Source organism: Gymnoscopelus microlampas (assembly GCF_963454915.1).
Source record: "Gymnoscopelus microlampas genome assembly, chromosome: 9".
Classification (NCBI taxonomy): domain Eukaryota; kingdom Metazoa; phylum Chordata; class Actinopteri; order Myctophiformes; family Myctophidae; genus Gymnoscopelus; species Gymnoscopelus microlampas.
The window spans coordinates 23,012,332-23,036,434 of NC_139946.1; the positions used below are offsets into that span (position 1 = coordinate 23,012,332).

Below are 24,103 nucleotides of genomic sequence, written 5' to 3' on the forward strand. Positions count from 1 at the left end.
GCATGCATGTCCACAGTAAGGTGGAATTTTTGAACTGTGAATGGAGTTTCTAGGTGAAAGTGTTTTTTTGAGGTCCCAAAACCTTCCATCCGCCTCCATTATAAATCTCTGAACTTTTAAAGGAGTACAATTCTAAAACTATGCAACATTTCAAAGATTCCTTTTCAGGCAAACATGTCCACAGTAAGATGAACATTTTAAAGTATGAATGAGGTTACTAGGCGTAAGTATGTAGTTGTAAGCCTGCCTTTAAATGTCCATTGCCGCATCGACAATACATGGGGCGCTTAAAGTTAAATATCTCCCAAACTATAAATTATTTCAAAGAAAAAATCTCAAGCATGCATGTCCACAGTAAGTTGGAATTTTTGAACTGTGAATGGAGTTTCTAGGTGAAAGTGTTTTTTTTTGGTCCCAAAACCTTCCATCCGCCTCCATTCTAAATCTCTGAACTTTTAAAGGAGTACAATTCTAAAACTATGCAACATTTCAAAGATTCCTTTTCAGGCAAACATGTCCACAGTAAGATGAACATTTTAAAGTATGAATGAGGTTACTAGGCGTAAGTATGTAGTTGTAAGCCTGCCTTTAAATGTCCATTGCCGCATCGACAATACATGGGGCGCTTAAAGTTAAATATCTCCCAAACTATAAATTATTTCAAAGAAAAAATCTCAAGCATGCATGTCCACAGTAAGTTGGAATTTTTGAACTGTGAATGGAGTTTCTAGGTGAAAGTGTTTTTTTTAGGTCCCAAAACCTTCCATCCGCCTCCATTCTAAATCTCTGAACTTTTAAAGGAGTACAATTCTAAAACTATGCAACATTTCAAAGATTCCTTTTCAGGCAAACATGTCCACAGTAAGATGAACATTTTAAAGTATGAATGAGGTTACTAGGCGTAAGTATGTAGTTGTAAGCCTGCCTTTAAATGTCCATTGCCGCATCGACAATACATGGGGCGCTTAAAGTTAAATATCTCCAAAACTACAAATTATCTTTAAAAGAAAATCTCAAGCATGCATGTCCACAGTAAGGTGGATTTTTTGAACTGTGAATGGAGTTTCTAGGTGAAAGTGTTTTTTTGAGGTCCCAAAACCTTCCATCCGCCTCCATTCTAAATCTCTGAACTTTTAAAGGAGTACAATTCTAAAACTATGCAACATTTCAAAGATTCCTTTTCAGGCAAACATGTCCACAGTAAGATGAACATTTTAAAGTATGAATGAGGTTACTAGGCGTAAGTATGTAGTTGTAAGCCTGCCTTTAAATGTCCATTGCCGCATCGACAATACATGGGGCGCTTAAAGTTAAATATCTCCCAAACTATAAATTATTTCAAAGAAAAAATCTCAAGCATGCATGTCCACAGTAAGTTGGAATTTTTGAACTGTGAATGGAGTTTCTAGGTGAAAGTGTTTTTTTTAGGTCCCAAAACCTTCCATCCGCCTCCATTCTAAATCTCTGAACTTTTAAAGGAGTACAATTCTAAAACTATGCAACATTTCAAAGATTCCTTTTCAGGCAAACATGTCCACAGTAAGATGAACATTTTAAAGTATGAATGAGGTTATTAGGCGTAAGTATGTAGTTGTAAGCCTGCCTTTAAATGTCCATTGCCGCATCGACAATACATGGGGCGCTTAAAGTTAAATATCTCCAAAACTACAAATTATTTAAAAAAAAAAAATCTCAGGCATGCATGTCCACAGTAAGGTGGAATTTTTGAACTGTGAATGTCCTGAGCTCCAGAGCTCGATGAATGTTAGGGACCAAGACCAAAAAGTGTCACTACAAAGTACTACCAATCAACTCTAAATTGCCTGAAACGTACTCCTAACAGGTTTTCGGGGGGACGATTTTGGCCTCCACACTTAATGATTTTTTCGGATTTAACTTTCGTTTCGGTTTCGTTTCGGTAGTGACCCAATGGTGAAAAAATTAATTTACTAAGTCCAGAGCTCGATGAATGTTAGGGACCAAAAAAAAAGTCACTACCAATCAACTTTAAATTGCCTGAAACGTACTCCTAACACGTTTTCGGGGAGACGATTTTGGCCTCCACACTTAGTGATTTTTTCGGATTTCACTTTTGTTTCGGTTTCGTTTCGGTAGTGACCCAATGGTGAAAAAATAAATGTACTAAGTCCAGAGCTTGATGAATGTTAGGGACCAAAAAAAGGTGTCACTACAAAGTACTACCAATCAACTCTAAATTGCCTGAAACGTACTCCTAACAGGTTTTTGGGGGGACGATTTTGGCCTCCACACTTAGTGATTTTTTCGGATTTAACTTTCGTTTCGGTGGTGACCAACTTTCGTTTCGGTAGTTTGATTACAAAATGTAAGTTGTGTAAAAAATAATCTGACTATACTAAGTTGTTATTTGTTTGTTTAAGTCAGGCTATACTCTACTCAGAGTCATAAGTTTACAAAATGTACTAAAGTACAGTGAACGTCTGTGCGGTTTGTCTTCATCACTGAAAATAACGTACATGTAAACTGATGTCATGTGCAGTTGGGGTGAAGAAACACAACCATTTCACTCCTAATAATACCTATTTGATCTGACATCCTGACTTGCTGCTGTAGCTGAGGCTTGAACCTGTTACCTGCGGCTCACTAGTCAGTGACTCTATCCATTCACCTACAGCTGTTTCCTTGGAATCTGCGGTTCTGAAACGTTTTGTTGTCACCCCCCCAAATTGACATGTATTTGGGCAGTGGACCCCAATGTGAAAAGATGTAGTGCCAGGCCCCCCATGAAAAAGATTTATATTTATGCTGTAACACATTTTTTTAAAGTTATTTGTCTTGTTTGTTGTTCAAGTCAAAGCACCAGGAAGGCTGTACTTGTCAGCCATCTGTTAGCTCAATGGGTTGAGACGCAGTATTCATGATCCAGAGGTCATGAGTTCAAATCCCATTGATGTCTTTCCTATGATTCTTTCCTTTGCAGACTGGCTTCCAGAAGATCAACTGAAAACTACCAGGAAGGCTATATTTGTCATCCAACTGTTAGCTCAATGGGTTGAGACGCAGTATACATGATCCAGAGGCCATGAGTTCAAATCCCATTGATGTCTTTCCTATGATTCTTTCCTTTGCAGACTGGCTTCCAGAAGATCAACTGAAAACTACCAGGAAGGCTGTACTTGTCAGCCATCTGTTAGCTCAATGGGTTGAGACGCAGTATTCATGATCCAGAGGCCATGAGTTCAAATCCCATTGATGTCTTTCCTATGATTCTTTCCTTTGCAGACTGGCTTCCAGAAGATCAACTGAAAACTACCAGGAAGGCTGTACTTGTCAGCCATCTGTTAACTCAATAGGTTGAGACGCAGTATACATGATCCAGAGGCCATGAGTTCAAATCCCACTGGTGTCTTTACTGTGATGCTTCCCTTTGCAGACTAACTTCTAGAAAAACAAGTTAAAACCACCAGGAAGGCTGTACTTGTCAGCCATCTGTTAGCTCAATGGGTTGAGACGCAGTATTCATGATCCAGAGGCCATGAGTTCAAATCCCACTGGTGTCTTTACTGTGATGCTTTCCTTTGCAGACTAACTTCTAGAAAAACAAGTTAAAACCACCAGGAAACCTGTAACTCTCAGCCAACAGCTTAGCTCAACTGGTAGAGCGTCTGTCCAATAACATGACTTGACTTGAGTGGGTTCGATTCCCACTCGAGTCAAGTGTCCCCGGTAACTTGAGGCAACGGATAAATTGACTGATATCCTTAGTGATGCTTCCCTTTGCAGACTAACTTCTAGAAAAACAAGTTAAAACCACCAGGAAACCTGTAACTCTCAGCCAACAGCTTAGCTCAACTGGTAGAGCGTCTGTCCAATAACATGACTTGACTTGAGTGGGTTCGATTCCCACTCGAGTCAAGTGTCCCCGGTAACTTGGGGCAACGGATAAAGTTACCGGGGACACTTGACTCGAGTGGGAATCGAACCCACTCAAGTCAAGTCATGTTATTGGACAGACGCTCTACCAGTTGAGCTATGCTGTTGGCTGAGAGTTACAGGTTTCCTGGTGGTTTTAACTTGTTTTTCTAGAAGTTAGTCTGCAAAGGGAAGCATCACTAAGGATATCAGTCAATTTATCCGTTGCCTCAAGTTACCGGGGACACTTGACTCGAGTGGGAATCGAACCCACTCAAGTCAAGTCATGTTATTGGACAGACGCTCTACCAGTTGAGCTAAGCTGTTGGCTGAGAGTTACAGGTTTCCTGGTGGTTTTAACTTGTTTTTCTAGAAGTTAGTCTGCAAAGGAAAGCATCACAGTAAAGACACCAGTGGGATTTGAACTCATGGCCTCTGGATCATGAATACTGCGTCTCAACCCATTGAGCTAACAGATGGCTGACAAGTACAGCCTTCCTGGTAGTTTTCAGTTGATCTTCTGGAAGCCAGTCTGCAAAGGAAAGAATCATAGGAAAGACATCAATGGGATTTGAACTCATGGCCTCTGGATCATGAATACTGCGTCTCAACCCATTGAGCTAACAGATGGCTGACAAGTACAGCCTTCCTGGTAGTTTTCAGTTGATCTTCTGGAAGCCGGTCTGCAAAGGAAAGAATCATAGGAAAGACATCAATGGGATTTGAACTCACGGCCTCTGGATCATGAATACTGCGTCTCAACCCATTGAGCTAACAGATGGCTGACAAGTACAGCCTTCCTGGTGCTTTGACTTGAACAACAAACAAGACAAATAACTTTAAAAAAATGTGTTACAGCATAAATATAAATCTTTTTCATGGGGGGCCCTGACACTACATCTTTTCACATTGGGGTCCACTGCCCAAATACATGTCAATTTGGGGGGTTGACAACAAAACGTTTCAGAACCACAGATTCCAAGGAAACAGCTGTAGGTGAATGGATAGAGTCACTGACTAGTGAGCCGCAGGTAACAGGTTCAAGCCTCAGCTACAGCAGCAAGTCAGGATGTCAGATCAAATAGGTATTATTAGGAGTGAAATGGTTGTGTTTCTTCACCCCAACTGCACATGACATCAGTTTACATGTACGTTATTTTCAGTGATGAAGACAAACCGCACAGACGTTCACTGTACTTTAGTACATTTTGTAAACTTATGACTCTGAGTAGAGTATAGCCTGACTTAAACAAACAAATAACAACTTAGTATAGTCAGATTATTTTTTACACAACTTACATTTTGTAATCAAACTACCGAAACGAAAGTTGGTCACCACCGAAACGAAAGTTAAATCCGAAAAAATCACTAAGTGTGGAGGCCAAAATCGTCCCCCCAAAAACCTGTTAGGAGTACGTTTCAGGCAATTTAGAGTTGATTGGTAGTACTTTGTAGTGACTTTTTTGGTCCCTAACACCACAAATGGTTTACATACTCTTTACGAATGTCTTACGCATCATTTGCTTAACATGAATGATAATTCTAGTAATTGTTTGGTGTCTGCATTCATGAAAGCCAGGTAGTTTGCAACAGGTGAGGAGAAAGTCCACATTAACAGACAGTCATAAATGATGAACTGTCTTCACTTTACTATAGGGCACATAATAACATGTACAAAGGATTTATAGATATTTTAGGAATGTTTTACAAAGCATGTTAAACATGAACAACCACATTAACAGACAGTTGTAAATGATGAACTGTCTTCACTTTACTATAGGGCACATAATATCATGTACTAAGGATTTATAGAGACTTTAGGAATGTTTAACAAAGCATATGTTAAACATGAACAAGCTACCAATAGCTTGTATATATTATGTAACATCAGTTACAAATGATTTAATAATCATTTACAGATGTATTATACATGGCTTATTCATGAATAGTTACTAATACCTTTATAGTTGATTTGTAACCGTAGTTATAAAGGTTTTAGTAATCATTTACGAATGTTAATAAACAGGTTGTTAATGATTTGTTAATAGTCTACAAACTGCTTATAAACGTTTATAAATGCTTTAGAATGGGTCGTTACAAATGATTTAATAATCTTTTAAAGATGTATATAAATGGCTTATTCATGAATAGTTCACTACTTACTAATACTTTACAAATGATTTGTAACTGTAGTTATAAAGGTTTTAGTAATCATTTACGAATGTCAACAAACAGGTTGTTAAAGGAGAATTCCTGTCATTTTAAGTGTTATGTTTGATGTGTGTCAAATCACTTACCAACGTAGGAATGAAAATCGCGTAACTCCACAGAGCCCCCTATCGACCCCCACCGTTGTCATTATAGGAGGATATAGGATAGCCCAAATTCGCCTATTTTAACCAATGCAAAGTCTGTTTTTTTGCTTCTAGTACTCATTGTTGAGTCTCATGATAATGTAACAGGCGCTAAAACTCCCGACAAGCTAACGGCTAATAACAGAACGAGCTAATGCTGGTTGCTGGTTTCTCTCCCGACCTGGCAACCTGGGGCTGCCATGCAGAGAGATAAGCAGCCCCAGCGTTAGCTCGTTTGTTATTAGCCGTTAGCTTGTCGGGAGTTTTAGCGCCTGTTACATTATCATGGGACTCAACAATGAGTACTAGAAGCAAAAAAACAGACTTTGCATTGGTTAAAATAGGCGAATTTGGGCTATCCTATATCCTCCTATAATGACAACGGTGGGGGTCGATAGGGGGCTCTGTGGAGTTACGCGATTTTCATTCCTACGTTGGTAAGTGATTTGACACACATCAAACATAACACTTAAAATGACCGGAATTCTCCTTTAATGATTTGTTAATAGTCTACAAACTACTTATAAACGTTTATAAATGCTTTATAACGGGTCATTATTGTAAAGTGCTACCCGTACTCCTAAAAGGTTTTTGGGGGAACAATCTTTATTTTCGTTTCGGTAGTGTCACTACCGAAACGGAAAAAAAATTACTAAGTCCAGAGCTCGATGAATGTTAGGGACCCAAAAAAAAAGTCACTACCAATCAACTTTAAATTGCCTGAAACGTACTCCTAACAGGTTTTTGGGGGAACTTTTTTTTTTTTCGTTTCGGTAGTGTCACTACCGAAACGAAAAAAAAATTACTAAGTCCAGAGCTCGATGAATGTTAGGGACCAAAAAAAAAGTCACTACCAATCAACTTTAAATTGCCTGAAACGTACTCCTAACAGGTTTTTGGGGGAACAAATTTTTTTTCGTTTCGGTAGTGTCACTACCGAAACGGAAAAAAAATGACTAAGTCCAGAGCTCGATGAATGTTAGGGACCCAAAAAAAAGTCACTACCAATCAACTTTAAATTGCCTGAAACGTACTCCTAACAGGTTTTTGGGGGAACTTTTTTTTTTCCGTTTCGGTAGTGTCACTACCGAAAAGGAAAAAAAATGACTAAGTCCAGAGCTCGATGAATGTTAGGGACCAAAAAAAAAGTCACTACCAATCAACTTTAAATTGCCTGAAACGTACTCCTAACAGGTTTTTGGGGGAACCTTTTTTTTTTCGTTTCGGTAGTGTCGCTACCGAAACGGAAAAAAAATTACTAAGTCCAGAGCTCGATGAATGTTAGGGACCAAAAAAAAAGTCACTACCAATCAACTTTAAATTGCCTGAAACGTACTCCTAACAGGTTTTTGGGGGAACAATTTTTTTTTTCGTTTCGGTAGTGACACCATTGTGTCACTACCGAAACGGAAAAAAAATGACTAAGTCCAGAGCTCGATGAATGTTAGGGACCAAAAAAAAAGTCACTACCAATCAACTTTAAATTGCCTGAAACGTACTCCTAACAGGTTTTTGGGGGAACAATTTTTTTTTCGTTTCGGTAGTGACAATATTGTGTCACTCACTAGCGAAACGGAAAAAAAATCACTCCCCCAAAAACCTGTTAGATGAATGTTAGGGACGAATGTTAGGGACCAAAAAAAAAGTCACTACCAATCAACTTTAAATTGCCTGAAACGTACCCCCCCCGGTTCGGACCAAAATGCCAGGGCTGAATTTTGGTCCCAGTCCGGCCCTGCAGTAAAGGGGTTTCAGGGGAAACCAGCAAAATGAGGAATAATATAATAAAAGACTGTCTTTCTAATAAAGCGTCATGTCTCTCATTTTTGGGTGGTGCCAACCACCCCTATATGATATATCTGGCTTTGTCCGTGTGTCCGTATGTATGTATGTATGTATGTCTGTCCAATAAACAAACATTGATGACAACATCAATACGGGGGTCAATACGGGGCTCATCAAAGGCACCACCCTCTTAACACAGGGTGTGATTTTTAGCGGCGCTAGCCGCTCTATCCCTTTAGGTATAGAGCAGATCCTGCTCTATACCTGACTTTGTCCGTGTGCGTCAACGTTCTGATTGGTCAGGTGCGTACGTCAACAAAGTGATTGGTCAAGCTTCACATGACACGTGGCTATAAACACATTATAAACACATATCGATGACAAAATGTATCAAAGGCGCCGCTACCTTCACACAGGGTGTGATTTTTTACAATGTATTTGATATTACCTTTATATTATTTAATAAATTGTGCATTTCATCCTCTATATATTGTCCAGCAACCTTTATGATAAAGGCGAAAAAAGATAGTAGACCCGGGGAGCCAGATTGCTCAGATGCCGAGGTTCCTGTGCTGGGATTCGATCGCATGATCTCGTGATCTGAAGTATTTTGTTAACTTGCATAGCATGGCATTACTGATATAGAATGGTGTATGAGTTTTATTGATGACTTACTATAGTATGAATGTTTTTCATGATGATGACATAATAAACAATGTGTAGTGCAGTCCATGTAGAGACAACAAAGCTTTTTAAACACGTTTTATTGTAGTAACATTGATAAAATTAGATTGAATGATCCTGTACAAAGAAACACAACAATGATAAAGACAAAATTATTCATTTCATGTAGTAACTACCATTATGTTTCCAAACTACAGGAACTAACCAAATAAATGTTCTATGCAAAGACAAAATTCTGTACAGTAAATACAGCCAGATGACTAATCCACGTCATATACACACACGCACGCACGCACGCACGCACGCACGCACGCACGCACGCACGCACGCACGCACGCACGCACACACACACACACACACACACACACACACACACACACACACACACACCATTCCAAACATACACAAAACTATGTACATGTGCTCTGCATGTGATTAAGCTATTTTATTTTCTTCATAAAACAGACAAAAGTATTACAAAAAAAGTTATCCAAAGCATTTGTGATAATGTCTTTGGTGCCTGAGCTCCAGTTGTAGTTTAGTTAATGACACGTACAAGAATACTGCCAAAGACATTGGGATTTAGGAGACCAGGGCTGAGTTCGGAAATACACTCTGACAATCTGCGACGCTCCGACCTGGCGTGTGCTCCAGCGCTCTCAGAGCGTATTTCCCAACACACCCAGTAGGTGTGTTGGGAAAGTAGTCTCTTAAGTAGTCTCTTAATTTAAACGGAGAAGTCGAGTGACCACGGCAACTTAGGAGACCATTTTGTGTACCATTCCGTACTATAGTGGCAAGGCGTGGGATGTCGTATGTTTGTATATTAAGGATGTTTGAACATTTTGGATGTCAATGTCAAAGGTTATGTGGAGAGATGACACCTGTTGTGAGTCCCTCCCATGGGGAGGGGGGCAGTTTATTGATCACACAGGGCTCAGGAAGGTGCAAGGAGACAGAGGGTGGGATTACATCTGACAGGCCAGCTGCCCTCAAGTCCTCCCCTGATAGGATAAAAAACCAGACCATTGACCATTCTGAGTGGTTTGTCACAGGTAGACCCGCCTCAGGTCTCCAGGTGAAGTGATGGTGTTGCACTGAGGGCACAACTTCTTTGCTCCCTGGAGGAAAAAAGGCAGGATAGAAAGAAACTTAGTCAGCCTGTACTGGTCTCAGTGACATTGTTTATTTTCTATGATATTTATTTTAAGATGGTGATGAATATTTTGAGTATATACGAGTATTTTACTCTATATGTAGAGTTTTACCAGTGTTCGTAGCCAACATTCCTCACAATGGACATGCCAGCACTGGATGGAGGTGAGAGGGGTTGTGTACGTATCCTACACAGAGAAAGAGAAAAGAGACAGTCAGTCATACACGGATAGAAAGACAGAGAGAAAGATTCTTTTTTTTCCGCTTTAAAAACCTTTATTTACACATATAGCTGAAAACAAAGATCTTTGTCATCATCACACTTTACTTCTTCTCACTCAACATTCAATGTGTGATTTATGTACCTTGTGAGCCTTATAACAAAGCTCTTGTGTTGAGACAGGGAGAGAGACATGGGTGAAGGAGCATTATGCAAATAGACCTCACACTCACACCTACCATTGCATGGAAGAAACGAGAACAGCCACTAGATGGCGACCTTTACTCATAACAAGCAGCATTACTCATAATAACAAGTGGTGACTCAACCTTCACAATAACTTGCAACACCAGGTACGTGTTCAGCATACATGTGCATTTAGTTATTCATTGTGATTGATGGGGGTTGGCTTGCTCTTTTATCTATTGAAAAATCGTATTTTCAACTGTCTTAGTTGTTCATTTGTTATTTTCATCACTGTCATACGATGAAGTATAAATTAGGGTAAATCCAGGCCTTTAACAGGAAACCAGGTTGCAGACAAACAGGGAACAATAGAAAGTATCACAGATGAGACTATAACACACAGTCCCTGGCCTGGAATAACACATACAGAATCTTATCACCTAATCTAAACAGTTAGAAGGCACTTAACTCCTGTGTGGTGGTAGATACGATGTTATATTATCCTTAAACATGATGACAAGATTAGAAATCAAGAGACAGTTTAACAATCGTTCCCATTGTTGTCACTTTTCCTACATGGTGTGATGTCCATTGTAACCAGTGGTAACCACTCAACATGCAAATGCTCAGAAAAACAGCCTCCATTATCTCTGATGCTGTCTTCAGTTCAACCTCCGTGCTGAGGCTCTATCGCAGTGGTTCCCAAACTCTCTCGTTCAAGACCCAAATTAGTTTGTTTAAAAAAAAATAATCACGACTTCTTTCATCTTTAATTTATGGAATTTCTGATTGTTAAAAAAAAAATGTACTAAACTCTCTTGAAAATGTTTTACATTTCTGTTTAAAAAAATCTTTTTAATTTATTTATTTATTTTTTAGTAAAGAAAAGAAAATGTTTTTACTCCGCAACCCGATAATGGGTCCCGGCCCATTGCTTGGGAAACACTGCTCTATCAATAGTTCTAGATCTGTGTCTACCATGATCTTACCATGCAGATCAGGCATTTAAATCTGTCTCCTTTAGACAGCTGTTTCTCCAGATCCCGTATCCGAGCTTTAAGTGCATCCAGAGTTGTCAGCGCAGAATCCTCTGAGACCCTACACACACATGCATACACAGACACAGTTGCACACGGACATGGACACACACACACACACACACACACACACACACACACACACACACACACACACACACACACACACACACACACACACACACACACACACACACACACACACACACACACACACACACACACAGACAGAAACATGAGGGGAGATGGGGGGGAGCGCATGAGTTAGGCAGACACTGGAGAGTCATTTATAAATCGAAGACAGATTAAATTATTCGCCGGCCAACATGGATACTGAGCGTGAAATTTAGCAGCAATCACATTGCCGGCATTCGCTGTCTCATTTATCATAGCCAGAGGAGGGAGGGAGGGCAGAGAGAGGGGTGGGGGGTGGGCAGGTGTCACGGTCCTCCCAGATATAGGCGCACATGCAGACACTTAGTATATATACGCTATGCACCAACACATACAGTACAGTAAATGCACACGGCAAGGCAGACAGGGATACAATGCATTAACTGTGATGAAATGTGTGTACAGTCCATGCGTCGGCCTCTATCACCTTGATTGATGATATCATCACATTGATATAGTATTGTATTCTGCTCTGGGAGTATTGTATTCTGTGCTAGCAGGAGGAGGTTGATAACTTTACACATAGAAAGTGTGACGTCCATTGTGGTAAGCCAAAGCACAATTCAAAAGTATAGCGAGGGTTGGCAATATTTTCTCCAAAAATTATGATAACAAAGTTGCTACATCTTAACTTGTCTATTTTCGTACTATTGTCTTATGGGTTTTTAAAGTGACACATTTAACTTACGGGGCGATGTCAGTGTTTTTACAGGTGATGGGTAAACCACTGGTGCTACCGTCTACTTTAGTACTCTCTCCAGTGCTGGTAGATGGACTTCCTGTAGAAAAATAAAATAGTTATGTGAAAACAATTCAAATAATTTGGTCTAGTAGCCATCATCACACTTACTATAGAGCACCGAAGTCTGTCGTAATTTATGCATCCTACCTGGGTCGCGGTTTTCCACCCCCATTCTGAATTCCCATAAACATCCTTAATATCGCGTCAAATTAGAACTGTGCTCCAAAAATAAACAAAAGATCCCGGCGGCATGACTCATATGGATATGAAGCATCAACTGACGGTGAGAAAACGCTAATGTTACTTCCGCCGAATTAGTTACATTTTCGTCAGAAACAGACTGTATCAAATATGAGTGACTGACTATCATAAACGATACAGAGCCACCTCCCTGCAATATCACCAAGACAGTTTGTTTATTTTTGGACCACAATTCTTATATGAGACGATTCTAAGATGACCAAATGTCATTCTCCATAGCAAAATTACTTTACGACCCAGGGGATGAACGAGTGACGCCAGGACTTCTGTACTCTATTAGACATAAATAATTCCTAGAAGCCACTGCTTTTATTTTTGATTGATTAATAATTAGTTCAGTATTCAGTTTATACTGTAGAAGTACATTTCATTGGGTACAGTATGTGCGAACTCACCATCATTTGTCCATTTGGGATATTCTATGCTCACTCTGGAATCAGGCAAACTACTGCCGCTGCAAATCATAATAAAACACACATTTAAAAACTAAACAAGAAAGGCAAAACAATAGCATAATAACAACATATATACTACAAGGTTGTAACTGCATTAACCTGTATGAAAATATATGAGCAACCATGTCACAAAGAGTGAAACCTACTTCACTGCTGTGTCCTTGGAGCCTTCTCCTGAACAGGGGATGACATCTGTCTCTGTGTATCTGAACATCACGCTAAGGAAGCAGAACATTGTGGAGCAGAAATACAGAAATACACATAGTGTATATCATTCTACCAGTGCTGTAGGTGTAAGATTGAAGGGGTTTATTGCGCTTATTCTCAATCCACAACACATTAAATCTCACTGGTTTAAAAGGTTAATGTTGGGCATCATTGACGGACACAAACCGAAGTGGGCAATATTGTTTTCAACGCAGATAAGGACCTCAATAGTTTACAATTTTTCATATGATAAACAGTGATTTTATTTCTTTTTTTAAGGGAGATCTTCATATACAGTAAGTTCACTTGTGTTTCTTACCTCTCCTTCACATTTGTAATACTCTTAACTGTAGCCTATACCTGTATATCATTATGGGTAAATCATAAACTAAACTAAGAAATAGGGGTAGAATCCATTGCTCAAACCAAGTGGTATATAAGGAATGAAAAATATTACTCTTATTCCTTACTGATGGCAAAATTGCATTACCTACAAGGCATAGCTTGTCTTTAATAGCAATACATGTTCAGAATGTGTGTACAATAAACCTCATACAATGGTGTGTTCAAAGGATACTGTGCTTTGCCGTACTCCAGAGTGTCATCTCCATCCACGTCCAGGTCCACGTCACTGTCCCGACACTCCTTAGATGTACTGCTCACCAACACCGCACCTGATGACACCGTTTCAACACAACGTCAAAACACTGTGACCTCGTGTGACATCATGTGTGACCGCGTGACCCATTTTAGATTCAACCACCCTCCCCCCTTCTCTGGCTCTGCTTCCAAGTGTCTCTTTCTTGCTCACACGTTTACGTTCTTTCTTCCGTGGATAAAGGAGACCGTTTCATCAAAACCAAACCTTCAAGGCGTCCTGCCAGGGTTGTAATCGGGGCTGAAAAGTTCAGTGGTTTTTCAAGTGCCACTCAGTCACATTATGCACCCCCCAGTGAACAAGATCATACACACGGGTACCTCTATGTCTAACTCTTACTCACACACTGCTATGTTTCGGTGCGTGACACCGGTGTGCAACCAAGTATCAGTCAAGTCTAAACCTAAACAAAACCTGAATCTTTTCCTAATTGTAAGCCCATATACAGGTGTGTGGGTGTATCTCTCTCTCTCAAATTATACCATAAATATACCATTTCAAATTCTACCATGCTTGCGGGGATATTTGGCCCTCACAAGTATAGTAATACAAGTAAGCATGCACGCACACACGCACCGTGACGCACGCACGTACGTACACACACACACACACACACACACACACACACACACACACACACACACACACACACACACACACACACACACACACACACACGTTTGTTCTTACCTTTGAATCCCCCCAATATAGAGGCCATCTGTATCCTTCTCCTTTCGTTCCACTCATCCTCCAATGGTACCAATTCTGCTGATCCCTCCTACCACACACACACACACACACACACACACACACACACACACACACACACACACACACACACACACACACACACACACACACACACACACACACACACACACACACACACACACACACACACACACACACACAAAGACACACAAGTTTACAATCTCAGTGGATATGTCCACATGTCTCCCTTAGCCTTTGGCCAGATGTCTGCAGTGTTTTCATAGCTGTAAACCAGTGACAGAGAACAGAAGCCATTTCACATGGATACACACATGTGACAGTGATCTTGATGTGAAACGAACAACAGCAGCAGACGATGACAGGAATTCGAAACAGATGAAGGCCTATCGGCCCTCCTAACCACAAATCTCCAGGCGGAAATCCACCTGCTCTATCTCACATGTCGTCGCCTTCAGGCAGAAACCTTACATCTCCATATTTCAACGTTTTATGTTTTGTAAGTAAATGAATACTCTACTTTGTCGAGTAGAGTAGAAAAAATTGCAGATCTACAAGCACGCATCATGTGTGCTGCGTCGCGTTGAGAGCTTGTAGATCAGCTATTTTCACTATTTTTGAAACATTTTGAAAGTGAAAGTGGTTAAGTCCGATCCGACTGATATGCCCATACATGGAGATCCCTGATGTCATCAGTATATACCCATATATGGGCATGCCCCCTTTTATGCCCATATATGGAGCTGATACTATGTTTGCGCCTGATGCCATGACGACACATTGAGGTTAGTCAACACACTCCATATTTGGGCGTAGCTGTATTGGGAACTCCTTATATGGTTATGGCTGAGTCATGGTGACATGAGCGTGACGACGTGGTCCGGCCGCCCACCCGTTGGCCGGCCGGTCCTCCCTTTTTTTTGAAGGGAGACAATTTTGATATAGGATTTAACCAATGAAAAATATTAACAAGAGCTTATGACTAAATAATAACTACATTGGATCCATTGGAATACAGGTTCTTGTTTTTCCCATTTCCTGAAAAATGATAGTTTTGGACATACATGGTTTCTGGCCAACAGCAACAATGTGTCAATCTGGGAGTGTAAGGAAAAACGTCATGTGCTCAAAAAATATCCAGCTGTCAGCCTCCTGCTGTAAAGCTGGTTAAATATTGAAGATAAGCGGGTTGTGTTCTGTACCAACCTGGGCTTCCTCTGGTTTTCTTCTCTTCAGCTTCCCGATCCTGACTGTGGAGCAGACAGAACATCACATCGTCAGGAGAAATGTGGAATGTGAAAAATGGGTTGACAATGGATATGCAGTTATTTTTGTGTCAGAGAGCGGTGCATTTGGGTCAACAACTGCAGTGCGACATAAAGTATAACATACTTTTTTATTATTATATTTATTTATAATTACAAAGTATACTAAACGTGGCAATGCATATTATGCATTACTACGTTTAGTATTCTTTGTAATATACAGAATAAAGATTGCATGTCGCACTGCAGCGTTAATTCACTTTTTATAATTTTGACACAAAAACATGTAGACAACAATAATGCAATTGATTTTTGTGTCAAATGATCCTAAACAATTTAAAAAACAAACAAACAATATTAAAGGAGTAGTTCCCCCCCAAAAAAAATCATATTTTCTATCAATTACACACCCCATGAAGCCTTGAATTCATGGAGATTTTCTTGTTGTTGTCGGATTCCTAAGACAATAATTTGATGACCGGGTCATCGGTCAATAGGAGACTCAGTAGGAGACTCAATTGAGTCTCCGTCATCAAATTATTGGCTTGCAACAAAAACTAAAAAATCTCCATGAATTCAAGGCTCCATGGGGTGTGTAATTGATAGAAATTAAGTATTTTTTGGGGTGAAATACTCCTTTAAACATAAACAATAATATATACAGTGCACAGCAATGCAGCTGTACACACACACTTTAAACACTTTCAACCTGACATTCCTATTTTGGGTATGTACAAATTGTCAAAAATGTTGTAAATAAAAATAGGGGGGGGGGGGGGGGGGAGAAGAAGCAAAAATAGCAGATTTACAAACTCACAACGTGTCACGATTCAATGCATTGGGAGCTTATAGATCCCCATTTTTTCTATTTTCGATCCCATCCTCAAGACAGCCTCTCCTTACCAACTAGTCATTTTGTCAGACAACGCCCCCAACCCATCTCCTCTCAAAGACGCGCACACACACACACACACACACACACACACACACACACACACACACACACACACACACACACACACACACACACACACACACACACACACACACACACACACACACACTGTATTCCTTCACTTCACACCCCCACATGTCCTCCTCCACATAGTGAGTGCTCATTTAACCCTTAGAGTGTGTTTTACACTCTCAGACTCTCGACTTCATTTGTTTTCTGAGACTTCTACTTTCCTGATATCCACGTCGCTGCCACCCCCCACCCCCCCACCCCCACCCCCACCCCCCATCAGCACAAACACACACTGACATGTGTCCTCCCCACCCATCACAACTCTACCTCCATCCTTCACATCCAATCCACAGACACGCACTGCAGTATTATCAAGTATATATACAGTATATACACATCGTGTATATACCAAAACTGTTTTTTTTTTCTTCAGAAAATGGAAAAAATAACCTGTGTTCCAATGGATCCAATGTAGTTATTATTTAGCTACAAGCTCTTGTTAATACTTTTCCATTGGTTAAATATTTTAAAACCCACAGACACACTTCACCACTTTCAAAATAATATGTAATAGTATATAGGGCATTAAAGCAGCACTTTTTTTACGAATAAAATGTAATTTTGTCCAATCTGTATGATAGAGTATGTTTATACAATATAACTTATACAATTGGGGTGGTTGTAATTTGTTTCCCTGCTCTTCTATCGCGACATGACCTTTGACACGATCTACATTTTAGATTGTGTCAAAGGTCCTGTCTCACTTAGACACAGGATCTGACACAAGTTTTGGTCAAGATGAAATTAATCCCCTGAGCAAGCAGGCCGGCTTTATTAGCTCAATGGTAAAAATGTCAGCACTTGCACAGGAAACCAGGTTCAAATCCGGGGTAGAAGAGGAAAGTTACATAGTGCTGCTTTAATAAAAAACATAAAAAGTTGAAATATGGAGATACAAGGTTTATGCCTGTATATGTATATATACCATATGTTCACTGCCATTTTCTACCAATATATGTACACACACACGCACGCACGCACGCACGCACGCACGCACGCACGCACGCACGCACGCACGCACGCACGCACGCACGCACGCACGCACGCACGCACGCACGCACGCACGCACGCACGCACGCACGCACGCACGCACGCACGCACGCACGCACGCACACACACACACACACACACACACACACACACACACACACACACACACACACAGATTATCTCACCCTCACCCTCCTCCACCTGCACATTTTGTCCCCATAGAGACATTGATATAAAAGTTAACACAGCAGAACACCAACTTCACCTCCTCTGCCCGCCGTGTCTCCCACTGACTGAAATGCACATTGCATAAGGGGACATTAAGTTTTAGGGCCCTCTAATTTCCCTGACAGTGGGAACCCCCCCCCCCCCCCCCCGTGTGTGTGTGTGTGTGTGTGTGTGTGTGTGTGTGTGTGTGTGTGTGTGTGTGTGTGTGTGTGTGTGTGTGTGTGTGTGTGTGTGTGTGTGTGTGTGTGTGTGTGTGTGTGTGTGTGTGTGTGTGTGTGTGAGAGATGGAGGGAGTGGAGGGAGGGGGACGTGACCCCACCCTCGGCCGGGTGGATGTAATGAGGGTTTAAGAGAGGAATGGAAGAGGGGGACAGAGGGGAAGAGGAAGAGGGGGATAGAGACAGAACGATAAGAGAGGACAGGGGGAGAGAAGGAGAGAGAGATGGCTAGAGAAGGAGAGAGACAGAGAGAGCGATAAAAGAGGACAGTGAGAGAGAGAGACAGCGAGAGAGAACAATGAGAGGACAGGAGGAGAGAGGGAGAGAGTGAGAACAAGGTTGATTGACCAAGAGGAGAATACCCATCTCCTTATCCTCCCCCTGTTCTCCTCTCCTTTCCTCCTCCTTGATGTGTATTTAGAAACTCATTATGTTATAATAAAGGCTAACAGACCTCAACAGGGGTGGCAGCAGGAGTCAAATAAGACCTCTTGAATTTACATGGCATTAAGTAGATCCTACACTGTAAAATCCTGAGTGTTCATTTAACTCTGACAGTGTACAAATTACAGGTACATTTGGTTACATTTATACACTCTCAGAGTTAAGTGGATAAATGAACACTATTCATTTTACTGTGTATAGATATCTTACAGTACTGAGGCGTATACAGGGTCAGTCCTTCTGTGCACCTATAGTGTTGTTGACTTATATGTCATCATGATTTGAGTGCGTGGGGATCTCATTTTAAATAAGCCATTGTGCTTTTATGAGCGATCCAGTTTAGAGGACCTATGATTGTGAATTGTACTTCCCTGTACTGTTTCCATGTCTTTCTAAATAAAGTGCTTCAATCAATCAATCAATAGGAGCTTTACGCATACAGTTTAGCATGCTATCATTAAAATATATGCTCAAATGATCCTTTGTTTGCAGTGTGTAGGCTAATAACTTTGATAAATGTCCAGTATTTCACCTGAGTATAATCTGTGAGCTGATAAAACTGTATGTATTATAAGCCTATATATCAGAGAACATGACATGCAAGATGGTAGTGCTGCAAGATGGTGAACGCAGTGAGATTATCAGATTAACAAACATTTGATTAAGTTGTAGGCTACTTGAATATGTAACATACAGTACAATTCTCAGGGTTCAATTAAATGAGGGTTTTACTGTGTAACCACGTTCGCTGCACAAATATGTATTTTATTTATTTATGAATTCTCTGAACTATAAATGGATAATTCAGTGACATCCTATTTGAACCCTCTCTCTGGCCCGCATCAAGCTTGCTGTATCATCGGCGTTCAATGGTTGATGAAATACTCTGATTCGTTTACCCAAGTATAAGTAGCAATACAACAATGTAGAAATACAAGAAAAAGTCCTGCATTCAAATTGTTACTTGAGTAAAAGTACAACAAAAAATCTATTGCATATTATCAATGCGTTCATCACTTAAATGTTGCAGATGGTAACGGTGGGTCTGATTTTAATGAATTTATGTGATGCTGGGTTGCTTAACAATTAATAATATATCACAATTGATCAATTAATGATAATATTAGGTATTAGTAATCTAAATCTGTGAAGTAACTAGTAAACTAATTTAGTAACTAAAGCGGTCAAAGAATTGTAGTGGAGTACAAGTTGCTTCTTGAGACGTAGTGGAGTAGAAGTATTAAAAAATGCTCAAGTAAAGTAAAAAGTACAGTACTTGAGCACTTACACACACAGTAAATGTACTTAGTTACTTTCCACCACTGTCGGTGTCAGCCAGGTGATGTCATGGGAAGGGCGGGGATGAAAGGTGCTACATAATTCTGTGTCTTACCAGCTTGTGTGCAGAAGTCTAGGTGGGCTCCTGCGTTGTGGGGGTGTAATGGGGCGGATTTGACGTAGCACCTGCACCAGCAGAGGTCGTCCACTGTTAACATATCAAGAGGTCAAAGTGGAAAGGTTAATAGCTCCTCTGCTCGTGTGGGCGCTAGGTCATCACGGGGGGGGGGGGCAGGGTGGGGGGGGGGGGGGGGTGACATTCTCTACGACTGACAGGGAGATTTGGACAAACACGGTACTGCGGGCAGCGATGTGAGGATTGGAGTTCAGGCAGTTTTAAATCCTTCTTGTCACCTTTTTTGAAAGATGCAAGTTACACTATGCAGATATGTTACTAACTCGTTCACATGCGTTTTATTATTTAGATTTGTTTATGCTTGACCACAAATTCTAAGAATGTTATTTAGATAGCGTGTTGTTTAGACAGATGCTACATTTGATGTTTACCTGGTATCCTAGTTACTTTGAAGCACTACATTGTTCTCTCAGTTTGCACCCTACTTAAGTAACCATTTACCCTGTGGTTTGTTGACTAGGGTTCATGTCATTTACTCTGATCATACACTTTTTAAGTCATTTTGGAAAAGAGCGTCTGCTAAATGCCTAAATTGGAATTGTCAAAACCTTCCCTTTATGAATGTGTAGAATGAATAGAATGTGTCTCATTTGTATGTCACAGATTAAAAACAACAAAATTGAACACTGACAAATCTGAATGCTTACTGTGTAAGCCAGGCACTGTACACCCTTTCCACACAAATGGAGACAACAGCAATAAAATTCAGCCAGACAACATTTACAACATTCTCAGCATGTCGACGTACCATTCAGTCTTGTGTGTCTGTTGGCCCTCACACGGAGAAATGTCTATGGAATATAAGACAGGAGCAGGATACACAAATTAGAATTATTTGCTGAACGAAAAAAAAAAACATTTTATTTTGACACCTTGCACACGTCTATTGAAATTAATTAAGCTTCATTTACATTTCCTCTTTGTACTATGTTATAAAATAACCGTTTTTTGAGCAAAAAACACAACACGTCTTACAACGAAGTATAAATAAGGCTTTAGTCCCAACAGGATAAATAGACAGCTTCCCAGTAAGTGTCTAAGTCAGCCAACTGTAAAGAACTTTGTAAAGTTTATTATCATTTGTTTATTTAAAAAAAAATTAAGCCTTCATGGTGAATTGTATAATCCACCTATATGTAGGTACACAGTAAAATCATCAGAGTTAATTTATCCATTTGTAACTCAGAGACAAATATAACCAAATGGACCATTACAGGTCTATTTGGTTACATTTACAGACTCTCAGAGTCAAGTTAATATTCAGGATTCTACAGTGTATAGTGATGTTTTCTGCAGTGAACACTGTGATGCTGAGAGCTTGTGTGGTTTGTGTCATCATACCTGATATCTGTCAGAGTGTACATCCTCAGCACCGCGGGGGGGAGAGGTGGGCGAGCCCCCCTCGCGCTTTATGTGCAGAGACAGAGCCAGCGACTATGGAGAAACAAGGAGAGGCGAGACAACATTATAAAATAGAATATATACCGTAAAATCCTGTGTGTTGAAGCTGCAATTCTCAAGTTCCAGCGAAATTGCAGCCACTCTGCTGAGATGGAATCCCCACTTGACTTTACCAGGGGAGATATTGTGAATGTGCTAATGAGCTTCAGGCAGTACTACTTGTCAAGCAGTAGGTGTCCTACATTACACCAGGGTCTATATTTCTCAGTGTAAGTGTAGGGAGACCACCGCCAACCACTGCAGATGTGCTAGTCATCAATGTATTAACATACACTATTATACAGATTGGTTAAAATAATGTTTTTTGAATCTAAATTATTTCCAATTTGCAGGTTTTATTCAATCCATTTGGTTACATTTGTACACTCTCTGACTTGCAAATGGATAAATGTGTCATTATTTGATCATTTCTTTACTGCATAGTACAGAGAAAGTGTTATTGTATCTGTATATTTCAGTTCATATTTACAAAAAAACGCACAAAAAGTGTAATGTTCACTATTGACATTAGGTTCAGAATTCAGGGTAATAAAAGAGATATTGAGTGACAGAGGCTCAGATAAAAAATATTCCATTCCATGTCCCATTTACCTTGTGTGTCCCTATGAGATGGTCTCTCTGCACTGGAGTGGCACTGTGGAGAACAAGGGGAACAATGCATTTACACAAAACATCTAGCAGTTCCTAGACACGCTTTTCTTCCTGAGATCCACAGAAAGACACACAGATATACACACATATCTGTAAAAGACACACACGCATGCAATTATGCGCTCTCACACGGGCGCACACACACACACACACACACACACACACACACACACACACACACACACACACACACACACACACACACACACACACACACACACACACACACACTTTTATCCCCAGGGGCCAAGTTCAATTTGAAACCATTACTGTCCACGGCGCGGTCGTTAAGCAGATTTGGAGTGTAATGTCTTTATTGGTGGAATCATTCTTCTGGTCTAAGCAGCAGGTAATGTGTGTGTGTGTGTGTGTGTGTGTGTGTGTGTGTGTGCGCGTACTGTAGATGCATTCACATCTGTCTGCCTGTGTGTATACATACGCCGATGCATGCATGTGTGTGCGTGTGTGTGCGTGTGTGTGTGTGTGTGTGTGTGTGCGTGTGTGTGCGCGTGTAAGGCTCAAAGCGACCATTAGAGCAGCATTATTCGTTGCCGACGTGATTTGTCGCCCCAGGGCCAGAGGCTCCCATATGAAATATGTAGGGAACAATGAGACAGCTTGTAAACATCACTCAGGTGACAGAGAAGATGGAAGAGAAGAGAAGAGAAGAGAAGAGAAGAGAAGAGAAGAGAAGAGAAGAGAAGAGAAGAGAAGAGAAGAGAAGAGAAGAGAAGAGAAGAGAAGAGAAGAGAAGAGAAGAGAAGAGAGACAGTGAAAGCTGACAGACGAGACGTTGGGTACACTTTGAAACAGGGAGGCATGTGATGACATTAATAACCTGATCTGTAGCTGTGCCAGTTTGTTTAACTCCTGATCCATGTGGTCCCGGAGCTCGCCTGGTCGCAGCACAGCCTGGCACACTGGACACATTGGAGCCTGAGAGTCATACAGACCCTTTACCTTACCTGAACAGAGATAAAGAAAGAAAGAAAGAAAGAAAGAACAGAAGGAAGAGTTAGAGCAAAATATTTTATTTAAAGTGTTTTTATCAACATCGACATAAAGAGTTATAGCTTCAGATTTAAACATGTGTTGGTCCTCTTTAATAAACATAAGATCAAAAGGTCAATTTGAACACCTGGCATGTATTAGGAGATGGGGAAAAGCAATTTTGCAGATTCATCCACTGTGGACAAGAGACTATTTGATCGCTTGATAAAACCCTATGACTACGTATTTGTCAGCCTAGAATTTATCACAGTCTCACTTTTAGGTAGGTGCGCAATATGTCTATCTGATGGGCAGAAAGTGAGAGTGTAAGATAAGGTTACACACACACACACACACACACACACACACACACACACACACACACACACACACACACACACACACACACACACACACACACACACACACACACACACACACACACACACACACACACACACACTTATATGGCCTCCTGCTGTCAACGTGTTGACATCATAGCCTGTCAATAGGAACATTACCCAGGGGCCCACTCGGCCCATTGGGCCCCACTGATGGATTACTGCCATAAGCAGCCAGCTGGGAGCCAGACGAGCTCCACTATATCAAGATTTTACCTAGTAGATGAGGTGATTTACTCCTGAAAGCCATCAATCACGTGCAGAGAGCTAGTAGGCAAGATGCACCTAATTTCCCCCCGTCTCTGCACAGTCAAGGTGTAAACAAACGACTGGAGGCTTGCTATCACAATTTGACTTTTAAAAAGATGTTACTCATCACAGACAGGTGGATGTTGAAAAGTCATGCTTGCAGGGTG

At 40.6% G+C, this 24,103-nt stretch overlaps 1 protein-coding gene across 1 annotated transcript in view; it reads right to left on the reverse strand.

Moving 5' to 3' along the window:
- Positions 1-9,763: 9,763 nt before the first annotated feature.
- rnf220b (ring finger protein 220b) overlaps positions 9,764-24,103 on the reverse strand; it is a gene marked incomplete at both ends in the record, with an annotated part of 33,867 nt that continues 19,527 nt past the window's right edge. The window contains 14 exons of the mRNA XM_084067169.1: positions 9,764-9,835; positions 9,983-10,057; positions 11,265-11,373; positions 12,175-12,265; positions 12,885-12,943; positions 13,091-13,150; positions 13,729-13,825; positions 14,500-14,587; positions 15,745-15,788; positions 20,104-20,196; positions 20,933-20,975; positions 21,526-21,618; positions 22,237-22,279; positions 23,135-23,261. Of these exons, the coding sequence (XP_083923295.1) occupies positions 9,764-9,835; positions 9,983-10,057; positions 11,265-11,373; positions 12,175-12,265; positions 12,885-12,943; positions 13,091-13,150; positions 13,729-13,825; positions 14,500-14,587; positions 15,745-15,788; positions 20,104-20,196; positions 20,933-20,975; positions 21,526-21,618; positions 22,237-22,279; positions 23,135-23,261 (1,094 nt within the window). The remainder of the gene's footprint in view (positions 9,836-9,982; positions 10,058-11,264; positions 11,374-12,174; positions 12,266-12,884; positions 12,944-13,090; positions 13,151-13,728; positions 13,826-14,499; positions 14,588-15,744; positions 15,789-20,103; positions 20,197-20,932; positions 20,976-21,525; positions 21,619-22,236; positions 22,280-23,134; positions 23,262-24,103) is intronic.